General features: G+C 51.1%; 1 protein-coding gene across 4 annotated transcripts in view; it reads left to right on the forward strand.

Moving 5' to 3' along the window:
* Positions 1-741: 741 nt before the first annotated feature.
* The window catches only part of BCL11A (BAF chromatin remodeling complex subunit BCL11A), a 74,467-nt gene continuing 56,272 nt past the window's right edge, over positions 742-18,936 (forward strand). For all 4 annotated transcript variants that reach the window (XM_030946584.1, XM_030946582.1, XM_030946581.1 and 1 more), the window contains exons 1-2: positions 742-1,327; positions 6,968-7,297. In XM_030946584.1, the coding sequence (XP_030802444.1) occupies positions 1,273-1,327; positions 6,968-7,297 (385 nt within the window). In that variant the 5' untranslated portion in view covers positions 742-1,272. The remainder of the gene's footprint in view (positions 1,328-6,967; positions 7,298-18,936) is intronic.

The raw sequence follows: 18,936 nt of genomic DNA on the forward strand, positions 1-18,936 counted from the left end.
GCCCGCGGCTGCGGGCCGGGCTCGGAGCGCCGCCGGGACACGCAGGGGGGCTCCGGGGCTGGCGGGCGCGGGCAAAGCCGCGAGGTCCCGCCGCCCTCCGCTCCCCCGCGCCCGGCTCCTGCGGCTTCTCCTCCCCTGCCTGCCGCTTCCTCGCCCGCCAAACTCCGCTCGCCGCTCTCCCCCGCCCGCCCCGGGGCAAGGGCCGCCGCTCGCCGCCGAAGTTTCCCGCGGCCCGGCCCGAGCCCGCACCACCCCCCGGCTCCCCGCGGGGCCGCCGCCGCCGCCGCCGTCCCCCGGGGACGGGCCGCAGCTCCCGGGAGGAGGGGACTCGGCGGCTTCGAGGAGGATGGGGGGGGGGCGAGCCGGGAAGCCGGGAGCCGGATGCCCCCCCCCGCTTGCTTTTTGGGTGGTCTCCGGTCCTACCTGGCTTCCCCCAGCTCCCCCACCTCCTCGGCACAGCCCGCGGCCAGCCTGCCCCGCAGCCCTCTCTGCCCGGCTCTGGCTTCACCGATGTGTTTGCTTTTCCAGCGGGGGTGTGCGTGCGAGAGCTGCCGCTGCCTGCCTGCCTGCTCGCTTTCTCCCGCTCCTTTTCCTCCCTTCTCTCTCCCCGTGTGCGTGTTCAATTTCCCCCTCGCCCCTCTCCGGGGTCCCCTCTTGCACCCGCTCCTCGGCGGCCACTCGCGGCTCCGGCCGCCGCCCCCTCCGCCCCCGGCCCCCCGGCTCCATTCGGCAGCGTGCGCCGGGCGGCCGGTGCGCCCCCCCCGCCGCGCCCCCTCCCCTCTCCCCCCTGCGATCACTGTCCATTGGCTTGTCCTGCTCTCTTTTTCATGTCCAGCCCCTGATGAGTGTCCATTGGTGTTGCCTTCGCCTTCCCTCCTCCCCTCTCCCCGGCTTGCCCTGCCCATGTTTTGTATGTCTCTGTCCATCCAGGCTCCTGACGTTCAAGTTCGCAGGGACGTCACGTCCGCACTTGAACTTGCAGCTCAGGGGGGCTTTTGCCATTTTTTTCATCTCTCTCTCTCTCCTTCTCTCTCTCCCTCTCTCTCTCTCCCTCTCCCTCTCTCTCTTTTTTTCCTTGCACAAAAAAAAAAAAAGCCATGACTGCTATCCCACAATTCATCTTCCCTGCGCCATCTTTGTATTATTTCTAATTTATTTTGGATGTCAAAAGACATTGATGAAGATATTTTCTCTGGAGTCTCCTTCCTCTCTAACCCGTCTCTCCCGATGTGAACCGAGCGACTCACAAGCCACCGAAGCCACCAACCCACCATGTCGCGCCGCAAGCAAGGCAAACCCCAGCACTTAAGCAAACGGGAATTTTCACGTAAGTAACCCGGAGAGCAATTTATTTAATTTCCCCTTCACGGATTTAATTTTTAATTCGAGCGAGAGCAGGGGAAAAAAAAATTAAAAGTGAGAGGGAGTGAGCGAGTCGGGGAAAAAAATGAACTCGGCGCCGGCTCGGGATTCTCGGCATTCCGGGTAATTTCTCTCTCTCTAATTTAATCACCTTGATGACTTTTCTTCTCTTTCTGCCCGTGCCCCTCGCCCTCCGGCGCGCACTCCGCTGCCCCGCTCCGCGCTCGCCTCCCGCTCTCCGCGCTCTTTGGCGGCAAGAGCGGCAGCTCTCGCCCGGCACCGGGAGAGGCGCGGGCGAGGTGCAGGGCTGCCGGGGCACAGCCGGCCGAAAGTGGGAAGAAATTCCTGCGGGAACGGCGGGCTGGACGCCGGACACCGCGGTGGCCGGGCGGGCGGGATGCGCGGGCGAGCGGAGCGCGGAGAAAGTGCGGCGGCCGGAGCCCCCCGGGCTGCCGGCGGGCTCGCCCCCTCGCCCCGCGGCGCCCTCCCGGGGGCCGCAGCCGAGCCCAGCCGGGCCGCCTCCCTTTGTTTCCGCCGCGGGGCGCGGGGTGGCCGTCCCGCCGCTCCCCGCCGCCCCGGGCCGGCGCCGTGCGGGGCTCCGCCGCCCCGACCTCGCCCCGCGCCCGCCCCGCCGCCGCTCCGGCTGGGGCTGGGGCGGGGGACGGCACCGGGCGGCGAGGGAGCCGAGCCGAGCCGCGCCGCGCCGGCTGGGATTCCCTCCTCGCCCTCGCCTCGCGTTCTCCCGCTCGCTTACTATTTTTTGGAAGATTTTCAAAAAAAAAAAAAAAAAGTGGAAGTGGATTTTGATTGGGAAAAATCTCGTGTCTGAATGTTTACAAGCACCGCGTGTGCGGGGAGCCTCCTGCCAACAAACACAGGCGAGAGCGAGCCCGGGCTGAGCACACACGCGCGCTCACACACACGCACACGCACACACACACACACAACACACACACACTCGCACCCTCACACCCGCGAACGGCCCTTTCTCGCCGCCGCATTTCAACCCCAAACCAAATCCGCTCTCCCCGGGAGAGAAAAAACAAACCCCGAGCCCCACCACACCGTTCGCAACAAAAACTCTCCGGCTCCCTCCGTCCCTCCCTCCAGCCGCCACCACACACACCAGGGCTAGATGCAAGATAAGCGGGAGCGCTCTTTGCACAACAAAAGGCAACTCGAGCTGGAAAGGTTTGGGGCGAGGGGGGTGGGAGGGAAGGGAGAAAAAAAAAATCCTCTTTTCCTCGGGGTGAGCTTGGGGGAAGGGGAAATGCTGCATGCTTTTCCTCACTCCTTCCCCCCCCTTTTCTTTATTTCTTCTTTTCTCTCTCTGCCATTACTCCCGGCGGGTTTTGTTTCCTCCCAGGGATGGCAGAAAACCCAGGGCCGTTTCTTCCTGCCTACCATGCCCGGCTCCCTCGGCCCTTCGCAAAGCCCCCCAAACTTTCCGCCGCGATTTCTCTTCCCCCACGGCCGCCCAGACATTGCGGCCAGGTTCGCACATGGAGCGAAGGAAGCGGCGCTGGCTCCTTGCAGGCGGCCGCTCCGCCGCGGGCAGGGCCGGCCGGGGGCTCTGCCTGCCCAAAGTTTGCCCTAAAACCCGGGGTGTGTCGGGGGCTCAGCCCCTCCCCCCGCCGTCTCTTTCTCCGATACTTTTCGGGGAGCCTTTTTTTTAAAATTTTTCTTTTTTTGGTTTTTCATTGCCTGGCTAGGGATGGGGTGCAGCATCCCTGGCGTATGGGGATGGGGCCCCCCCGGAAATGGGGGGTGCACGGGGGTGCTTTTCCCGGGCAGCCGTGGAAGTGGGGTGCAGGGAACGGGGATCGCGGCGGGAGCGGAGCAGGGATGGGGGGCTCCGGCTCGGCCCCCGGGGCTGCGGCGGCGGGCGGGATCCCCGCGGCGGCTCCCGGCCGAGCAGCGCGGGCCGGCGCGGAGTGCGCCCACGTGCGGGGCGGGAGCGGCGGCCGGGCCGGGCCTGGGGTCCCTGCGGGCAGAGCCGCGCCGGCCGTGGGGAGGGGGCGTGGGTGGGCCGGGGGCGGGGGGGAAAGGGAGGCCGGGCCGGAGGAGCGGCGCGCCGGGGATGCGGCGGCGGGGCCGGGGCCGGGGCGGCGGAGGCGGCGGGCGGGATCCGTGCCCGCTTCGGTCGCTAGGAGGCACAGCGAGATCAAACAACCGGGCAGCCCCGCGAACTTGAACCTGGCCGGCTCCTCCGCTGCCGCCCGGCCGGCGGGAGGGGGAGGGCGCCCAGCTCCCTCCCCTCCCCCCCCCACGCCCCCCTCCCTCTTCTTCTTTGTTCTTAATTTTGCGCGGAGTTTGCTTGCTCCGGGAGGCAGCGGGAGATGCTCGCCTTCCCCCTCCCCGGGTTTCCCCTCCCTCCCCATAACGTGTTGGCGGTTCCCATTGTACCCCCAAGTCTCCCTTTCCTCGCACCGCACGATCCGAAGACACAAACTTGGGATTAAAGAACCCTTCTCCATCCTTCCCACGGTACGGTGCGGGAAAATGCCCCGGCGGCGCATCCCGCATTGCCCCGCGGGCATTTCTCGTCACCGTAGTGTGGCACCCCCCTCCCCGCCCCATCACCCCCAGTACCTCCTTTCTCCCGGCACTCCAAAATCCATCCCTCTTTTGCCGGTGCGGTTGTTTTGGTGGCTGGGAACAGGGGGAAAAAGGGGGGAGTAGGAGGGCGAAGGGGGAAAGCTGAAAAGACATGTTGGTGGAAGGGCAATTTGCATGAAAAATAGAGACGGATGATTAGGGACCCAGGCAGGGAATTTTGATTGCCCCAGAATTAAAAGATGCATCCTGCAAATCGGAGGCAAGACCAGGTGAAATGTATTCTGGTGTTTTCTTTGTAATCCCGGTATTTTATATTATGTTCTAAAAGTAGCAGTAATAATAAAAAACATATTTTTTTGCTGGCTCTGCCTCCATCAGGAGCCAAATGTTTTGCAGCTAACACAGTGCCAGCCGTATTTCATACATTAGTATATAATTCTTGTTAATTAGCAATAATTTACGTTAAGAGCATAGAAAATGTTGAGGTTACAGGTTTTATATCTGTACATTTGATCATCTTGTTATTTTCAAGAACTTTGCCTCCTATAAAATTAATTAGGTGAAATGTGGAGGTGTAATCAGCAACCTCTGAATTACCACTTCATTTCCTGGTTTTGATTGTAAATCAGCCCAGTCCGTACAGACTTTTAGCAAAGTCTATTTTTGTTCCGTGCCACTTTTAACTGTCTGGTGTCGAAGCAGCGGGTTACCTTCCCCTGCTAAATAATAGTGACAGCGTCAGAAAGGAATCAGGCCGCGGGAAAACATTATAATTGAGTGATGATTATGCAGAGCTCCTCGCTAAGCCAGTTGCAAGGGGAGCACGGGTGGTTCTGTGTCTCTTTGCTGCGGAGGGTCGGTGAGCTCGAAGTTAGGTTCGCAAAAATACCTTTGTCTGCGGCGAGCAGCAGCGAGCTGCCGGTGGTGGGATTAGTCCTGCAATAATTTACTCCCTGGGTCCGAACGCAAGGAACGGCTTGGGGGAGGAAAAACGCCGTGCCCGGCAATCCCGCAGAAACACCCTGCTCCTGTGGCGGCTTCCCGAGGAGCAGCGAGAGACGCACGTTGTGCCTCCTCTCCTGCCGCTCTCTAAGTTTAGGAGAAAGCCCCAGCGATTAAGACATTGTTTTTATTAATACGAATGTAACCTTCATATTCCTGTGGTTGACCTTACGTTAAATTAGAAGTAGTACTAGAGGCAAGAAATGATGGACTGGATCCCTGTGTCCTAGTTGGAGCTGAGGTACGGCGAGGTAGTGTGCTCTTTCAATATTATTTTACACAGCACAACTGGGAGCTACTCCAGATCTTCCTCCTCAATATTCAGCCTAGGTAGGGTTGAAATAAATTTAACCTGAGTTCACTGGATTTTTGCACTTTATCAAAATCAGTTCCAATATTGTGCAGTCAAATTAAAATCTATTTTTTGATTCTCTGTGGCTTTAAGTTCATTAAATGTGAAATTGGCAGCCAGCTAAAGAAGGTCAGGCTGATTAACTGTTTAGGAGTTGTATTCTGTCTCTCCTGCGTTACCTGGCAGTGTTTTGAGGTGGGTTGTATTTGTAGTACCCTCTCCTCCTGCTCGCTGCTGTTAGCGTGCGTGTTGTGTTGCGCAGACAGACGAACACCAACACGCTGCTCTCGCTGCTCATATTTATTTTTTCCCCCCCTCGTGAAAGGCGATGGCGGTGGAGACTGCACAGAGATTGCCAAGGTATTTTTCTGCAAATGTAACGTAAAAAAAAAAAGCCAACAGAAGAGAGAGCCGAGTCTGCCTCGTTAAAGCATCCACTGGCGATTCTGTGAGCAGAAATAGCCTCATAATGAAGCTTTTTGGAGCTCATTCAGAAAATTCGTCAACTTTGACAACATTAGGCAAGGTATTTTGAGTTTAAAGAAGGCGCTTCTCACTGTTGTGAGAAAATGTGGCAGTTGCTTGGCCAGGCTGATTTTTAGATGCTGAAGGCCATGGGTGCTAACATGTTCAAGATAATTTAGGTATTCCCTTATTTCAGGATTAAAAAACGCTAAATGACTGATTGCCTTATTTCCTTAAGTACTAAAAAATACCTCATCCAGCTAATATCTCTGAGTGGGCTTGGTGGTGAATTTGCTGTTTATTTGGATCCTGAGGAGTAGCTCAGAAGTGAGTGGTGCCTCCCCCCACCCCGCAGGCATTTCTGCTGCACTTGCTTTTTATCATTTCGGTTTTCTGCCATAGATACTTAGTTATTTATTTGCCTCATACCCTCCCCCTTCCCCCACTGCCCCCCCACTTGGTGTATAACCACTGCCTTTAGGATTTTTTTAAATTGGAAGCCGCAAACGGGCCGATGGGGACAGTGACACAAATCCGTGCGTTTACGTCTGCACGTGTGTTCTGAGGGCTGGATGTGCCCTGCGTGTCGGTGCCTGCGTATGTGTGCCCATGCAGGCTGGCTCTCCCCCCTGCTCTTTTACACACATGCACACGTTACCTGCACAGCCCGTACAGGCAGTGTGCAGTGTCTGTGTGTCTTGAAACACCTTCTGTCGACACTGTATTTCTGAATTTTAGAAACTGGGTCTTGTCTGGCTGGTGGAAGATACACACCCATGTGTGTGAGAGTGTGTGCAGTGCTTTTAGCCTTGAATTCATGTACATAAATAATACATTCAGCAATAAAACACCACATTCCCTTCTTGTCGTAGTACCACAAGAGTTTCCCAGTGTGTTCTCTCAGCCTATCCATTTAATTTTAGCACCGAATCGTTCAAGGAGTCAGAAATGTGCCCTCGTGTAGGAGCACGGAGACAGTTGCGGTGCTCTCCCTCTGAGTTCTGTGTGCTGCGGCTGCTCCTGCAAGATCCCTTCCCTGTAACTGTTGAATCCCTGTCCTCGGTGCCGAGCTGGCAGCCGTGTTGCCTGGGTTTGGCTGGGGGGAGCGGGCGGACTCCAGAGCAGGGTGTAATATTCATGAAGAGGGGGCTCGGCGCGTTCCTCCCCCCGCGCCCGCTGCCTTTCCCGACAGCTCTAACCATTCTCCTTTTGTTTCTCAAACTGCAGCCGAACCTCTTGAAGCCATTCTCACTGATGACGAACCTGAACATGGCACATTGGGAGCTCCGGAAGGGGACCACGACCTCCTCACTTGTGGCCAGTGTCAGATGAACTTTCCGTTGGGGGACATTCTTATTTTTATTGAGCACAAACGGAAACAATGCAATGGCAGTCTCTGCCTAGAGAAGGCTGTGGATAAGCCACCTTCACCCTCACCAAGTGAGCTGAAAAAAGCATCCAATCCCGTGGAGGTTGGCATCCAGGTTACGCCAGAGGATGACGATTGTTTATCAACGTCATCTAGAGGAATTTGCCCTAAACAGGAACATATAGCAGGTAAATTAAAGCAAGGAGAAGTGTTTGCGAGTTTATTTCCGTGTCATTTGCACCATAGCGTGTTGGCAGTGGCGCGCTGCCGTGTCTGTGTGTCCTGCGAGGGCCGGGTGTCCGTGCCCTCCCTGCCTGGGTTAGCGGTGTTTCCCGGTGCCCGCGCGGCGGCGGGAGCAACAGGCACGTGCCGTGCCAGCCGGTGTTGCCGGCCGCATTGTTTGAGGCCACTCTGGTGATTTGCCTGCATTGTAGTCACCGTCTCCTGGTGTCTCGCCCGCCGGAGCGCCGCGGGAGGAGGGTTCCGAGGCTGCCGCGAGGAGCGTTTTGAGTCTTGGGCAAAGTCAGGGGTGAAAGAGTTAACCGAGCATCCGCCAGCCTTGGTTCCATATTGGCTGTCAGCGTATGGACTGTAATTAAACACAGCCCCATGGCAAAGTGACACCACCGACCTTGACTTTAAGATGCCATTTTCGACTGGCCAGGCCAGAGTAGAGAGGGCAGTTGCTGAAGCGCACAGACATGCTTATTCGAAAAGTTTAAGGGCATGTTGGAAATTTCAAAAGGTTGGTTTGACAGGAAAGGCTGCTCTCTGCAGCCTGCCTCCTCAGCCAAATGATAAATGCTTCGCTGTGCTCTCTCTTGTCTCTGATGTGGTTTTGACAGATGTATCTTGATTTTGTTTGCGGTTTACACAACCACATGTCAGCCGTACAAATGTCCAAGGCAGAGTTCTGTTTTGTGCAACAAACAATATGAAATGCAATTTAAAAAAAGAAAAAGGGGTGAATAATTCCACTTCATAGCATAATTTTTTTTCTTTTTATAAAATCAGAAAGCCATTGGCCATGCAGATATTTTCACAAATGAGGTTAAAAAAATAAAAGTGTACCATGTGAAAGAAAATCCCAGAGCCCTGGGAGCGTAACAAGGCACGCTCTGCTTTTAAAGCCCTACTAGTAAACAAAAGTGCTGCCCATTTGCAGCGAGCGTTTCAGATCACTTCAAACCACGCCAACACTGCCAGTCGAAAAAGGCGAGACCGCAACCTAATAACCCCAATGAGTGCCTGAACCGGCTGCAAACTCCCCCTCCTGTGGTGTTTGGGATGTGGCACTGCCTGTACCTCTCTTTCGGGGAGCCCACAGGACCGCTTGGGGTTGTCGGAGACGCAGTACATCATCACATGATGTGCTGGAGCTTGTCTGGGGCTCGCTTTGGCCACAAAGTTAAACCATAATAGGGCAGTAGGCGCTGGGAGGTTCAGCAGGATCCTCCTGCAGCCTTCCCTGGCCTCCAAGCTGGCCGCCAAACTGTGCTGGAGAGCTGCAGTGTTGGAGGTTTTGTGGTGGCAGCAGATCCTATCGGTGCATGGGTGTCTGTCTGCGCACGTGTCTGTGTGCAGAGCCATGTGCGTGCACACGCAGACGTCATGTGAACAAGTGTGTGCTGTTTCTGCAGAGTAATCGGTCTTTCCCTGAAACGTGAATATCTCTACATGTAAGAGGAAACACAGCTACTGCTAAGCTATATTTTGAATGAGACTTAAACTCCCCTAGTAGTTCCCCATATTGCACTTCCCAGACACAGGTATTAAAGGTGAGGTTTCTTTCCCAGAGTGGTACAGGGCAGTGCCCATTTCCATGTGCTGCCTGCGATGTGACGGAAAGCGAGCAGAAGTGTAGGGCGTGATTAATGAAGCAGGAGCCTGGCGGAAGGGATTTGTAGTCTTCCAAGTTCTGGAGCCATACTAAATCACCAAATATGGAGGAGCGGTGGTATGATGTAACGCTGTATTTACGTACGGCGCCGCTCCGCTCAAAAGACAAAACACAGTATCTGTCAAGCAAGAATTAAACATGCTGTCGTCCCCGTGGTCCCAGCTCGGTCCCTGGGCTGGAGGGATGGCCATGCTGAGGAGTTCTGCACGAGGGGAACCTCCTCTGCTGAGGTTTTGCTCTGGCACTCTCTTGGTGCGGGAGGCTCAGCGAGCCAAGTGTGGCTTTGGCGTGGCGCAGGTGACGCGAAGCGAGGAGGATTTGGGCTGGCGCGCCGTCACGGGGCTGTTAATTCAGAAAGGGCTGTGGTTTCACCTGGCTGTAAATGCTTCTCTGAGCAGAGGCAGTGGCTGAGGAGGGGGGCACAGTGGCAGGGCCTGATCCTGCTCGCTTGTACATGTAGGTGGGCTTGACTGGGAGCAGGCTTGGCGCCGTGCAGGAGGGTCCACAGAGCAAGCCGTGAGTGCGTCCTGAGTAGGGAGGGAGTTGTGGTTGTCAGGACTCTTCTGCCCCAAGGTTTCTGGCTCTGGTGCTCAGCCATGCCTATACAGATGGGAGGTCCAAGATTGCATGTTCTCTGCACCTCCCTGGCTGGGCTGGAGCTGAGCAACGCTGGGGTCCCTTGGTTCTTCCTGTTGGTTGGAAATGCAGCCTGGCTTTGGGAAAGGGAGAAGGTGCACCAGACGTTATGGGGCCTTGTGCTGTTCCTCCCCTTCTTGTTTTCATCTCCCTTTTCAGTTGGAGTTCAGCTCCCTTGTGTCACAAAGAAGTGTGGTGATAGCTGGAGTGACCCATTGCTCGTAGCCAGTAGTTTGAGGAGTCTGGCAGTAAAATTTCCAGTGAAGGTCTTGGAGCCTGAACTGTGAACTTCAGGAAGGCCCCTACAAAGAACCTCAAACTCTTCCAATTCAGCTATTTATATCTGATTTCTGTGCAAGAATGCAAAATGCAAGGTTTGAGTGTGTAATTAAGGGGGGAAAAAAAAAGTTAGAGGCTGCCTTTGGAAAAATACACAGAAGTTGGGGAAGTGATTCTTTCTGCTAAGAGACCGTAAAATACATATTTTGTAGCAATATAAAAATGTTCCAAATTAGTTTTGAGGATGGAAGAAGTGTTCCAGGTTAGCCCTGGACACATAGGTGCTGTGGGTGAGCTCTGGGTGCAGTTTTTTCCCTGCCTGCAGTTTTCTAGTCAGTAAGTTGAGTGTTACAGTAAAAGAGAATCGTAAGTAATGGTCAAAGATCTACGGAACAGCAAGGAGGCAGCGGCTCATTCAAATGCAGGGAGAAATGTCTGTTTTAACTGTCCTTAAGCTGCTCTTTATCTTGCCATTTTCCAGAGACAGGGATGAGGACAGGAGCTTATGTGTGTGTGCAACCTGTGCAGCAGCTGTGGGATCCATACAGGTGCAGGCATGTGTCCATACCTGGCTCTTCCATGTGGGTGTCTGCCTGTGCACAGCTCTGCCTTGCTATAAAATTTTGAGTGATGCTGATCCAGCACCGGAGCTGAAATGCCATAAATTTAACTGAAAATTAATAGGATATGTTGTGTGGGTCCAACGAGGCAGCTTTCATCAATATGTATGTCAAAGCCTCACCACCAGATACCGGCAGCCCGTGATTTGCAGTGAGGGCGACGGCAGGGCTTTAGTTATCCGCTCTCGTATTTTACAATAGGGGGAAATATTAACTGAAGTATCTGGAGATCAGTGAATGTAAAATCGCTGCTCACTTATTGAAAAGGCAGAGGAAATATTTATCGCCCGCCCCTGTCAGGTTTTGGCGGTTTGTTTGTTGGATGTGTGAATCCAAGGGAATTAATGAAAGGTTGGGGCTGGGGTGAAGGAGGATCTTAAATGTTACTTGGATGCAGTTGGGGGAGCACTTTGGAGTGCTGCTGCGAGTCCCCCTGTATGATGCCGAGCGTGGATCCGAGGATGCTCTATTTACTGTACAAAGAGGGGAGGAGGAGGAGAGGTCATTTTTACTGCTCGAATCCTATATTCTCAAGCTGCTTGTGACATTCAAATTAAACACGTGGGAAAATAATGTAAGAAATCCCTCTGGCTGCTGCAGTCGGGGGAAGGTGAACGTCATTTGGTACTAAATTTGAGACTGAGTATTGTTTGATTATTACAGTTCTTGGGAAGTAATGTGTCTAAGCAGAATTTTTTGGGGGCTGTTGTTAGTAGTTGCCATTATAACTCTGTAGGCTGTGATTGTCGATTCCTTGTTTTGTTTTGTTCTGGAGACAAAAAAATACTGCTGTCTGCCCTGAACAGTTAGCATTGCATCTGGACAATAAGATGAAAGCTTAAAAATAGAGATGAGGGGGGGAAGAAGGAACATGGGAAAATTTTGAAGTCAAATTCTATCTGCTTTCCCCATACAAAGAAAGAGAGAGAGCAGGCTGGGTAAAATATTGCAGACAGGAAAAAATAGTGAGGGTGCTACCCAAAGGCTCCCGCTCCCGAGATTTGGAGTGCTGCATACAAGCTGTATTTGTAAATAAGACAGAGAAAGGTTGTGAACCGGCAGCTTGGCTGTTTTGTCAAAGTACAATGTCAGAGAAACTCTTTCTAAGACAAATTGTAAATAGAAGTGTCACGATGATTGCATGATTGAGCTCTAGAAGTGTCTTGCAATTGTTGGCATTGTCAGAAGACTTTTGAAAGCTTAATTAAAGGCGGTGGCCTGTGCGGCTGTGAAATTTACTTCTCGGGGGGGAAAAATGTAAAAAATGTAGGGGATCAAAAAGTTGCTGTAATGCTGCTTGTGCAGGGATACAGAGAAGAGTCAATAGTTTCCCTGCTTTCCCCATTGCCTTTTATAAATAACGTTTTTTGAAGAAGCAAGCACGTGACACCAATATCATCCTTTGTACCAGGTAAAGATTGTGTTAGTTTTCCTATTCCCTGCTGTTCCAGGCAGTTAATGTAAAAATGGCTCTTTATTGGAAACACAAATATGAGTTCACTCGAAGCACAGAAGCAGGGTAGAAAGTTTTCCTCTGCCTTCCAGGGGAGCATCACAGTGTTGTGGTGCCCTGAATATTTCTGCTGGGCTTTTTTGTTTCCTGCAAACCAGATCTTCTGAGAGGATGAGAAACATATTTTGTGTTCCTTCTCCTATTGCATGGGACACTGAATTGTGGAGCTGTCCATAAACAGAGGCATCCCTGCATCTGAAATGCTGGTGGTTCAAGAGGCAGCTTGGCACACATGAAGCTCCACATAGATCTTGAAAGGTGCACATTGGCATCACGTGCTGAAAGCTTTGGGAATCATGCGCGTTATAAACGCAAGGCTCTGCGCCGACAGTCCCAGCAACGAATGCTGGGCCACAGAAACTGAGGCAGGGAGTAAATTAAACACCTTCTAATTAGCCCAATGGGAGAAGTGAAGTCTTCCCTAAACATTCCCATAATTTGGTAATGCCTCTTTTAAAGAGGAGGAGGCCTATTAGCATCACCCCATTTTGTATATGCAGCCCTCAGCCCACGAGCTCGCTCCTGTTTCATTCAAATAATAAAAACGATTAAAGAGGCTTGCGAGGCACAGTCAGGCAACAGGAGCTTCCAGTTGTTTTCCTGTGTGCATCCTCATTTGGACAAAATTTCTTTTGGACAAAATTCCCTTCAGGCTTTGGTCTGTTTTTATATCCACTAGTACCAGCTTTGTGCAGTAAAAGGCGTTTAGCATCAAGCTGGACATGGCCTGGCACAGTGCCACTTGTGTTTTGTTGTGTTTTTTTTTTTTAGCTAATCGCTGAGGATCTCTCGTTACCTTTCTGCTTGTTGTGATTTTGTTCGGGTCATGATGCTGCCAGGGATGTTGTGAGTCCAAGGAAGTTGTCTTCTCCCAGTGGCAGGCATTTGAATGCAGCTTCCATCCGGGAGCACTTGGTTTTATGTGTCAGCTACTGGGGTACTGCACAAGTCCATAAAACACATCCAGTCCATGTATTTCAGTGTATTAAGCCTTACATATTTGTATGTTCATGCTGGTAGCATGGCCCTACAATTAATCATTGGGTGGATTTTTTTTTGTTTTTCCCTTGGGCTAATGGACGTAATTTTGTCTCTCTGTGTACACAGACAGCAGCTCCAGCCTGACGCCTGGTGACATCGGGCATAGCAGGTTTGGGCCCATGTAGGTAGACACCAGTACACGGATTGCTGTGATTTATGGCATACTTTTAAGAACAACAGGCACATTAATGAACCCACAAACCACCCAAGTGGTGGGGATGATCTGATAATGAAGTTCCATGAAACACAGTTTGCTCTGAAGGGGCCCCCATCTTGGGTGTGCTTTGCTCCACCAGATGTGGATCAAACTCTTGCAGGAATAGGACTGGTGGCTGTGGACCCCTATGGATGAGCAGACCAAGTGCTCACATTATTCAGACCTTCCCGTGTTGATGCCAAATGCATTTTAAAGCCCATAAACATCCTCCCCGTCTCTCTAATTGGGTTTAGTATGCAACGCATCCCGCACGGGGTTCAGCCAGTTTGTTTTCCAACCTTTATTGGCCAGCTGCACTCGCTGTGCATCTTTAAAATATTTCAGCAAGGTTTTTTGTTTGCTCTTCCATCGCCGAGGCTGGTAACTTGGTGTCTCATTCTTCATTCGGAGGTGGCATTGCCTGGGGTTGGCGAGGGAAAGGTTTGCAGTGTGGGGTGTGGCGAGGTCAGCCCCGATCCCAGCAGGGAATTTGTGTTCTTCATTTGCCTTTACAATCGGAGCACAGCTACTGTACCTTGGAGCAGCTCTCAGGTGTGAGCTCAGATGGGCGCATGTAAATGTCCTGTCAGATGCAACACAGGAATATTAATGTTTCCTCAGCACCACGCTATAATAAAACTGTACACAGCCAGCTTAATATGCAGCTGGGCTGGGGAATTGTATAAAACTTCGATAGCCCAGTGTGAATGACAGCGGTGGAAAAAAAAAATTCAATATGCCACAGTTTGCATTCTTGTTTGCCTTTGATCTAAAGCAAAATGAAAACATCCTCTCCTCTCCCTCCTCATTCTGAATAGGTGTCCTTCCTCTGCAAAATTGGATAGTAAGTAAGAAAAGAAGACAAAGTACGGGGCACGGTGCAGAATTATTTGAAGCACATTAACTTCAGCCCGCTGGGGGATGTAATTTTTTCAAGTATTAGCAAACATTTATTTTTTATACTTGGGATTGTTGGCATTGCTTTTCATTCTTTTTTTAGCATGTGGATCTGGTTGAAACAAAGAAAACAGAGCCACCACAAACAGGGGCTGGAGCCCCTTTTGCCCTCTGGCTTGGGCATGTCTCAGGCTGTACACCCTCCTTGCAGAGGTTTCATTTGCATCTTCTTGTGTGTTTGAATCTTCAGCTCCATCCAAAGGTGTCTGTTTTTCAGTGCGGTTGTGTTCGAGGATTTTTAATAATGTGCTCATTTAACTGAATCAACAGCTGTCAGGAGCGGTTGTAGTAAATCCACAAAATGCACAAAGAAAAATACATACGTTCCCTGAAACAAAACACTTGAAACAAATTGGCTGCCAAAAAAAGCTGCTGAATTCTGGGTTTGCAGACAGTGCACCAAAGTGTTTCTTCTCTCTGCTTTCCCCGGAGACCTCTCTCTGCTTGCCTGCTGCAATTCTACTGGAACTTTTTACCTGAACAGGTTGCTTTTAAAGAAAAAAATCCTTTTACTTCCCCATCTGGCGGGTACAGAACTCAGCTACAGCTCGGATTTTTTGTTTTTCACACTAAATAGCTGAGACACCAAGAGTGGGGCAAGAGCAAAAGCCAAATAACTGCATTGCCGGCAAGGCAGGAGGCTCAGTATCCCTGGGAAATAGCTGTCAGGAGAAGCTGTTCCTCTCTGCCCTTCCAGGTAGGCGTTGTCAGGGTGCTGCAGAGGGTGCAGGATTCCCCCTGCAGCGGGTGTGCTGGTGGAGGGAGACGTGGGGAGCTTGGGTCAGTCAGAACCAAGGGCTTTCTGCTTCCACCCTCCCCTGCTTTGCCTAAATGCTGAACAATTACACCTACAATTTGATCTTAGCTGCAGATAGAAAAACCTCTGCCTAAATAAACAATGGAATTACTGCTGAACAACAAAGGCTCAAAGAAGAGCCCTGCCTTTAGTGGTGTTATTATTGTTGTTGTGGATAATAATATTATTATTACTATTGTTATTATTACTGCTATTACTACACCTCTTTAAAATTATGCATCACAGTTCCTCGTTCCTTTAGGAAGTAAGGAGTTTAATTTTGCATTAATTGCTTGCTTAATTGATTTATCAGGTAGGGAAATAGAAAATGCAAAAATACAAATGTGTTGTGTTGTACCCCCCCCCAATATTCGCAACAATTAATTTGTCACCCAGCATTACTTTGCTTCAGCGTCACAGCTGGGGTTTTTTTTCAGATATTGAATGAATCATCTGGGTTTTGTTGCATTTTAGCTACTGAGTTTATTCTTTGTGGAGTAAGAGAATAGATCAGCAGAACTGTCGTTCTTCAGGCAGGGCACGGCGAGCGCACGGAGCGTTTACTGAGTGAGGGGGCTTTTCCCCCTGTTTCTCTGTTACTGGTGCTGATTTTCGTGTTTAGGGAAGAGTTGTTGTGCAATGAGAAACAGTAGTCCAGAAGCCTTGTTCTCTTTGAGGAGCTAGAACACAGTGGGATGCATTTGGAAAAAGAGATAGAGGCTGTATTATTTTGTAATAAACTATAAACTGTCCTATGTTAAATTTGTGTTACGTTAGAAAAAATCAATAAGGAAAAATTAAATTCTGATAAAGATACTCTTGGATCTTAGAAAATAACTGCTGTCCTTTTAACTAAAACATTTGAGGAGCTTCAAAGAGTATGTATTTCTTCTGATCTTAGAGCTGTGTGACTGGTAGCAGGGAAAAAAAAATCTTATTCTACATACAAGTGGATTGCTTAACAAGTCAGCACAGACACATACTTGTTTGTACCATAGAGATAAAAATTCCTGTATAAAAATAATTCAGTTGCTGACAGCAGGCATTGTGCTGGGGCTGCCTCTTTTGTGTTGGCCGGGGGTCAGGGACCACGGCTCCCACTTTCTGCCGGGGGGGGAGGCTGTCACGATCGCTTGCTGGAGCCTGGAAATAAGTTAATTGCTTCATTTTAGGGAATGCTCAGAGCCCAGTAGTGTGGTTTTTATGTCTCTGGAAATAGAGAAAGAAGTGGGGGAAAAGAAATCTCCTAATGGGGGACATGACTTGAAGGCAGTTTGGGAGACCGTGGCCTTCAACAGCTCGGCGGCCCGGCAGTAGTTTCTGAACTTTTGTTTTGAATCTAATTCTGATTTATGCTGTCACATCCCATACTGGCCTTCTCTGGACTCTTTTTGTGCGAAGTATTGTTGGTGTTGGGGGGGGAATCGCTGAAAACTGGGGACTCGTGGCCAATCCAGATGTTTGCTGCTGCGGCTGTTGCGCGGCGCCGGGTCCTGTTGTGCCCAAGAAATGTAAAAAAAGCAGGGCATTAGCACAGCTCCGGGCATCGGCTGCTTTGCTCTGCAGGGGTGCAGGTAGCATAAGGCGCGAGGTCGGGGAAGGCTGGTGAGGTGGGAATAGGAATTATTTGACCATTCACCCACCCTTCCAAGTCGGGGTGCCGGGGAGGCAGCCAGCGCTTCTTCCCCCTGCCAAGCTCCTCCTGGGATGGCTGGCAGCAGTGTGTGCCCTGCTCCGTGCCCTTTGGATCAGGCTGAGAGCGGAGCCAGGCGGAGCGGCGAGCGGTGCCCCCGCAAACTCCGCGGGCTCTGCGGCCGCAGCTCCGCTCCGGAGCACCGCGGCACTCGCAGTGCCACGCTCCGGTGCCGAGGTCTCTGCATCCCTCCCTTTTAAAAGCAGCCAGTCCCTAAAATTAATGCTGCTGCACTTTGATGAAAATAATGTTTTTATAATACATTTGCTGTTTACATGGAAGATGTGACTTGAGGGGAAAAAGGCTTTTTTGGAGGGTGGTGGAAATCTTGTTAATCTGCTCTCGGAGAGCGGCACACAATACTGCCTATGAGCAAGTCTGTGCTGCTTTTGATAAATTACCATGTTTAGAGATAGGTTTGGCTCTTAAGGGCTTAGTTTTCTGAACAAAGTCCATAACAATGTTTTCTGCCTCTGTTTGTCTCCAGCCCCTTTGGCTTGACTCGGAGCCCTGTGTTTAGTTGAAGCTCCGTCTGGAAGATATAACAATTTTGCATTAAAAAAATAAGGAAATCACAGGAAGAAAAACCCTTTTGCTTTTTGGATGAATCTTACTGATAATTTGCTAAAGCTCATTTGAATTTTAAGCACTTCTTTAATCTTCAAAGGCTAAATTGCTTTATGAATATGCATGGTGTGGGCAGACTTTAGTTCATTACCTAGTTGTAAATTCTAATGACCATTAGGTCCTTGCAGTAATTGCGAATTGTTTTGCATTTTTGATTGGCCTATTAACATGTGCATTCGGCACACATCAGGCCAGCCTGTCAGGCTGCTGAAGGAGAAAAAAAAGGTGAAAATTGTTTTATAGCACCAAGATTCTTAGATTTTCAATCTTGGAAAATTGATGATGTAAAAAAATTAAAGCGGTGTTTTTTCTTCTCAAGATTGAAAGTTCACCAAGAGATTTGACATATTTAATTTACATGATGACTTTGCACTCCTTCATTAATGCAATTTGCATATGAAGCTGTTGTTAATCACTTTTGATCATGTTTTGTGTATTAGCTGCCTCAGTGGCTCTTCTCCCTCAGATGCTCCAGTAGAAAGCAGCAAAATGATGCATCTTCTTGCCAAGTTTCCTTTAGTGAATTGAGGAATTAGGAGTCTAACCTTGAGTAATTAAATATGTTCTATCAGTTCTCTTTTAATGTTAAGTACACTTGGTTGGAAGTGTAGAAGGAAATTGTTCCCATTTGGGGGAGACATTCCTTTAAAAAATAATCCTCCATGTGTAGATAGAAAAGGATTATTTTCCGTGCTCTGGAGATGCCAGGGCTGCAGGGAGAGGTGACAGCAGGGCAGGATGTGGCGCTGCCTGGTCCCCTCTCTGTGTGACCAGTGTTGAAAGCAGTGCCTCAGGCCCCATCCTGGGGCTGCAGCGCTGCTGCTGGCGCTGGGGTGGTGGCCCTGCCTTCAGGGGACACGGGGCTGCAGCGCTGCTGCTGGCGCTGGGGTGGTGGCCCTGCCTTCGGGGGACGCTGCGCAGAGGGCAGGGAGCGCCCTGTTTGTGGCGCAGATCGTGCTGCTGGCGCTGCTCCTCTCCCACTGCAGCCTCCCAGTTGCCTCATCACAAGGAAGGGTCTTTTTCTGCTGCCTGTCCGGGCAAGGTGTTAATCATCCAGCCCTGGCAGGGGAAACTGGGAGCAGCCTGGCTGGGAGCCTGCTCAGCTCTCATAACCTGCCCGGGCATCCGTGCCCAGGCAGTGCCAGAGGCCGTCTGCCACCCCTCCTGCCTGGCTGGGGCTTGGCCTGTCCCCTGTCCCCTGTCCCTCACGCTGGCAGCATCTCAATTCCTGGCTGTGGGATCGGGCCCTTGCTGGTGCTTCGTCCCTTCGGCTGTCCAGGCCTTGGTAATTGATGCTCAGCTTTGGTTGGAGAGTTTATCACTGGGTAAGGAGATGAATCGGAGGGGTGAAACAGATACCCTGATTAAAGGAACTGCTTAATGAAAGAAAATAAACGGAGAGGGAAAAGGACCATTCTGGAAGGAACAGAGGTATAATTTTAACCTCAGAGGAGACCTGCTGCTGCCCTTCCATGACTTCCACCCATACCACGCTAAAAGCGTGGTGCAGTTCAAAGTTGTTAATATTCAGCTGGGAAACAGTATCCAGAACACAAATAAATTATTAAG

This window comes from Camarhynchus parvulus, chromosome 3, assembly GCF_901933205.1.
Source record: "Camarhynchus parvulus chromosome 3, STF_HiC, whole genome shotgun sequence".
Taxonomy (NCBI): Eukaryota; Metazoa; Chordata; class Aves; order Passeriformes; family Thraupidae; genus Camarhynchus; species Camarhynchus parvulus.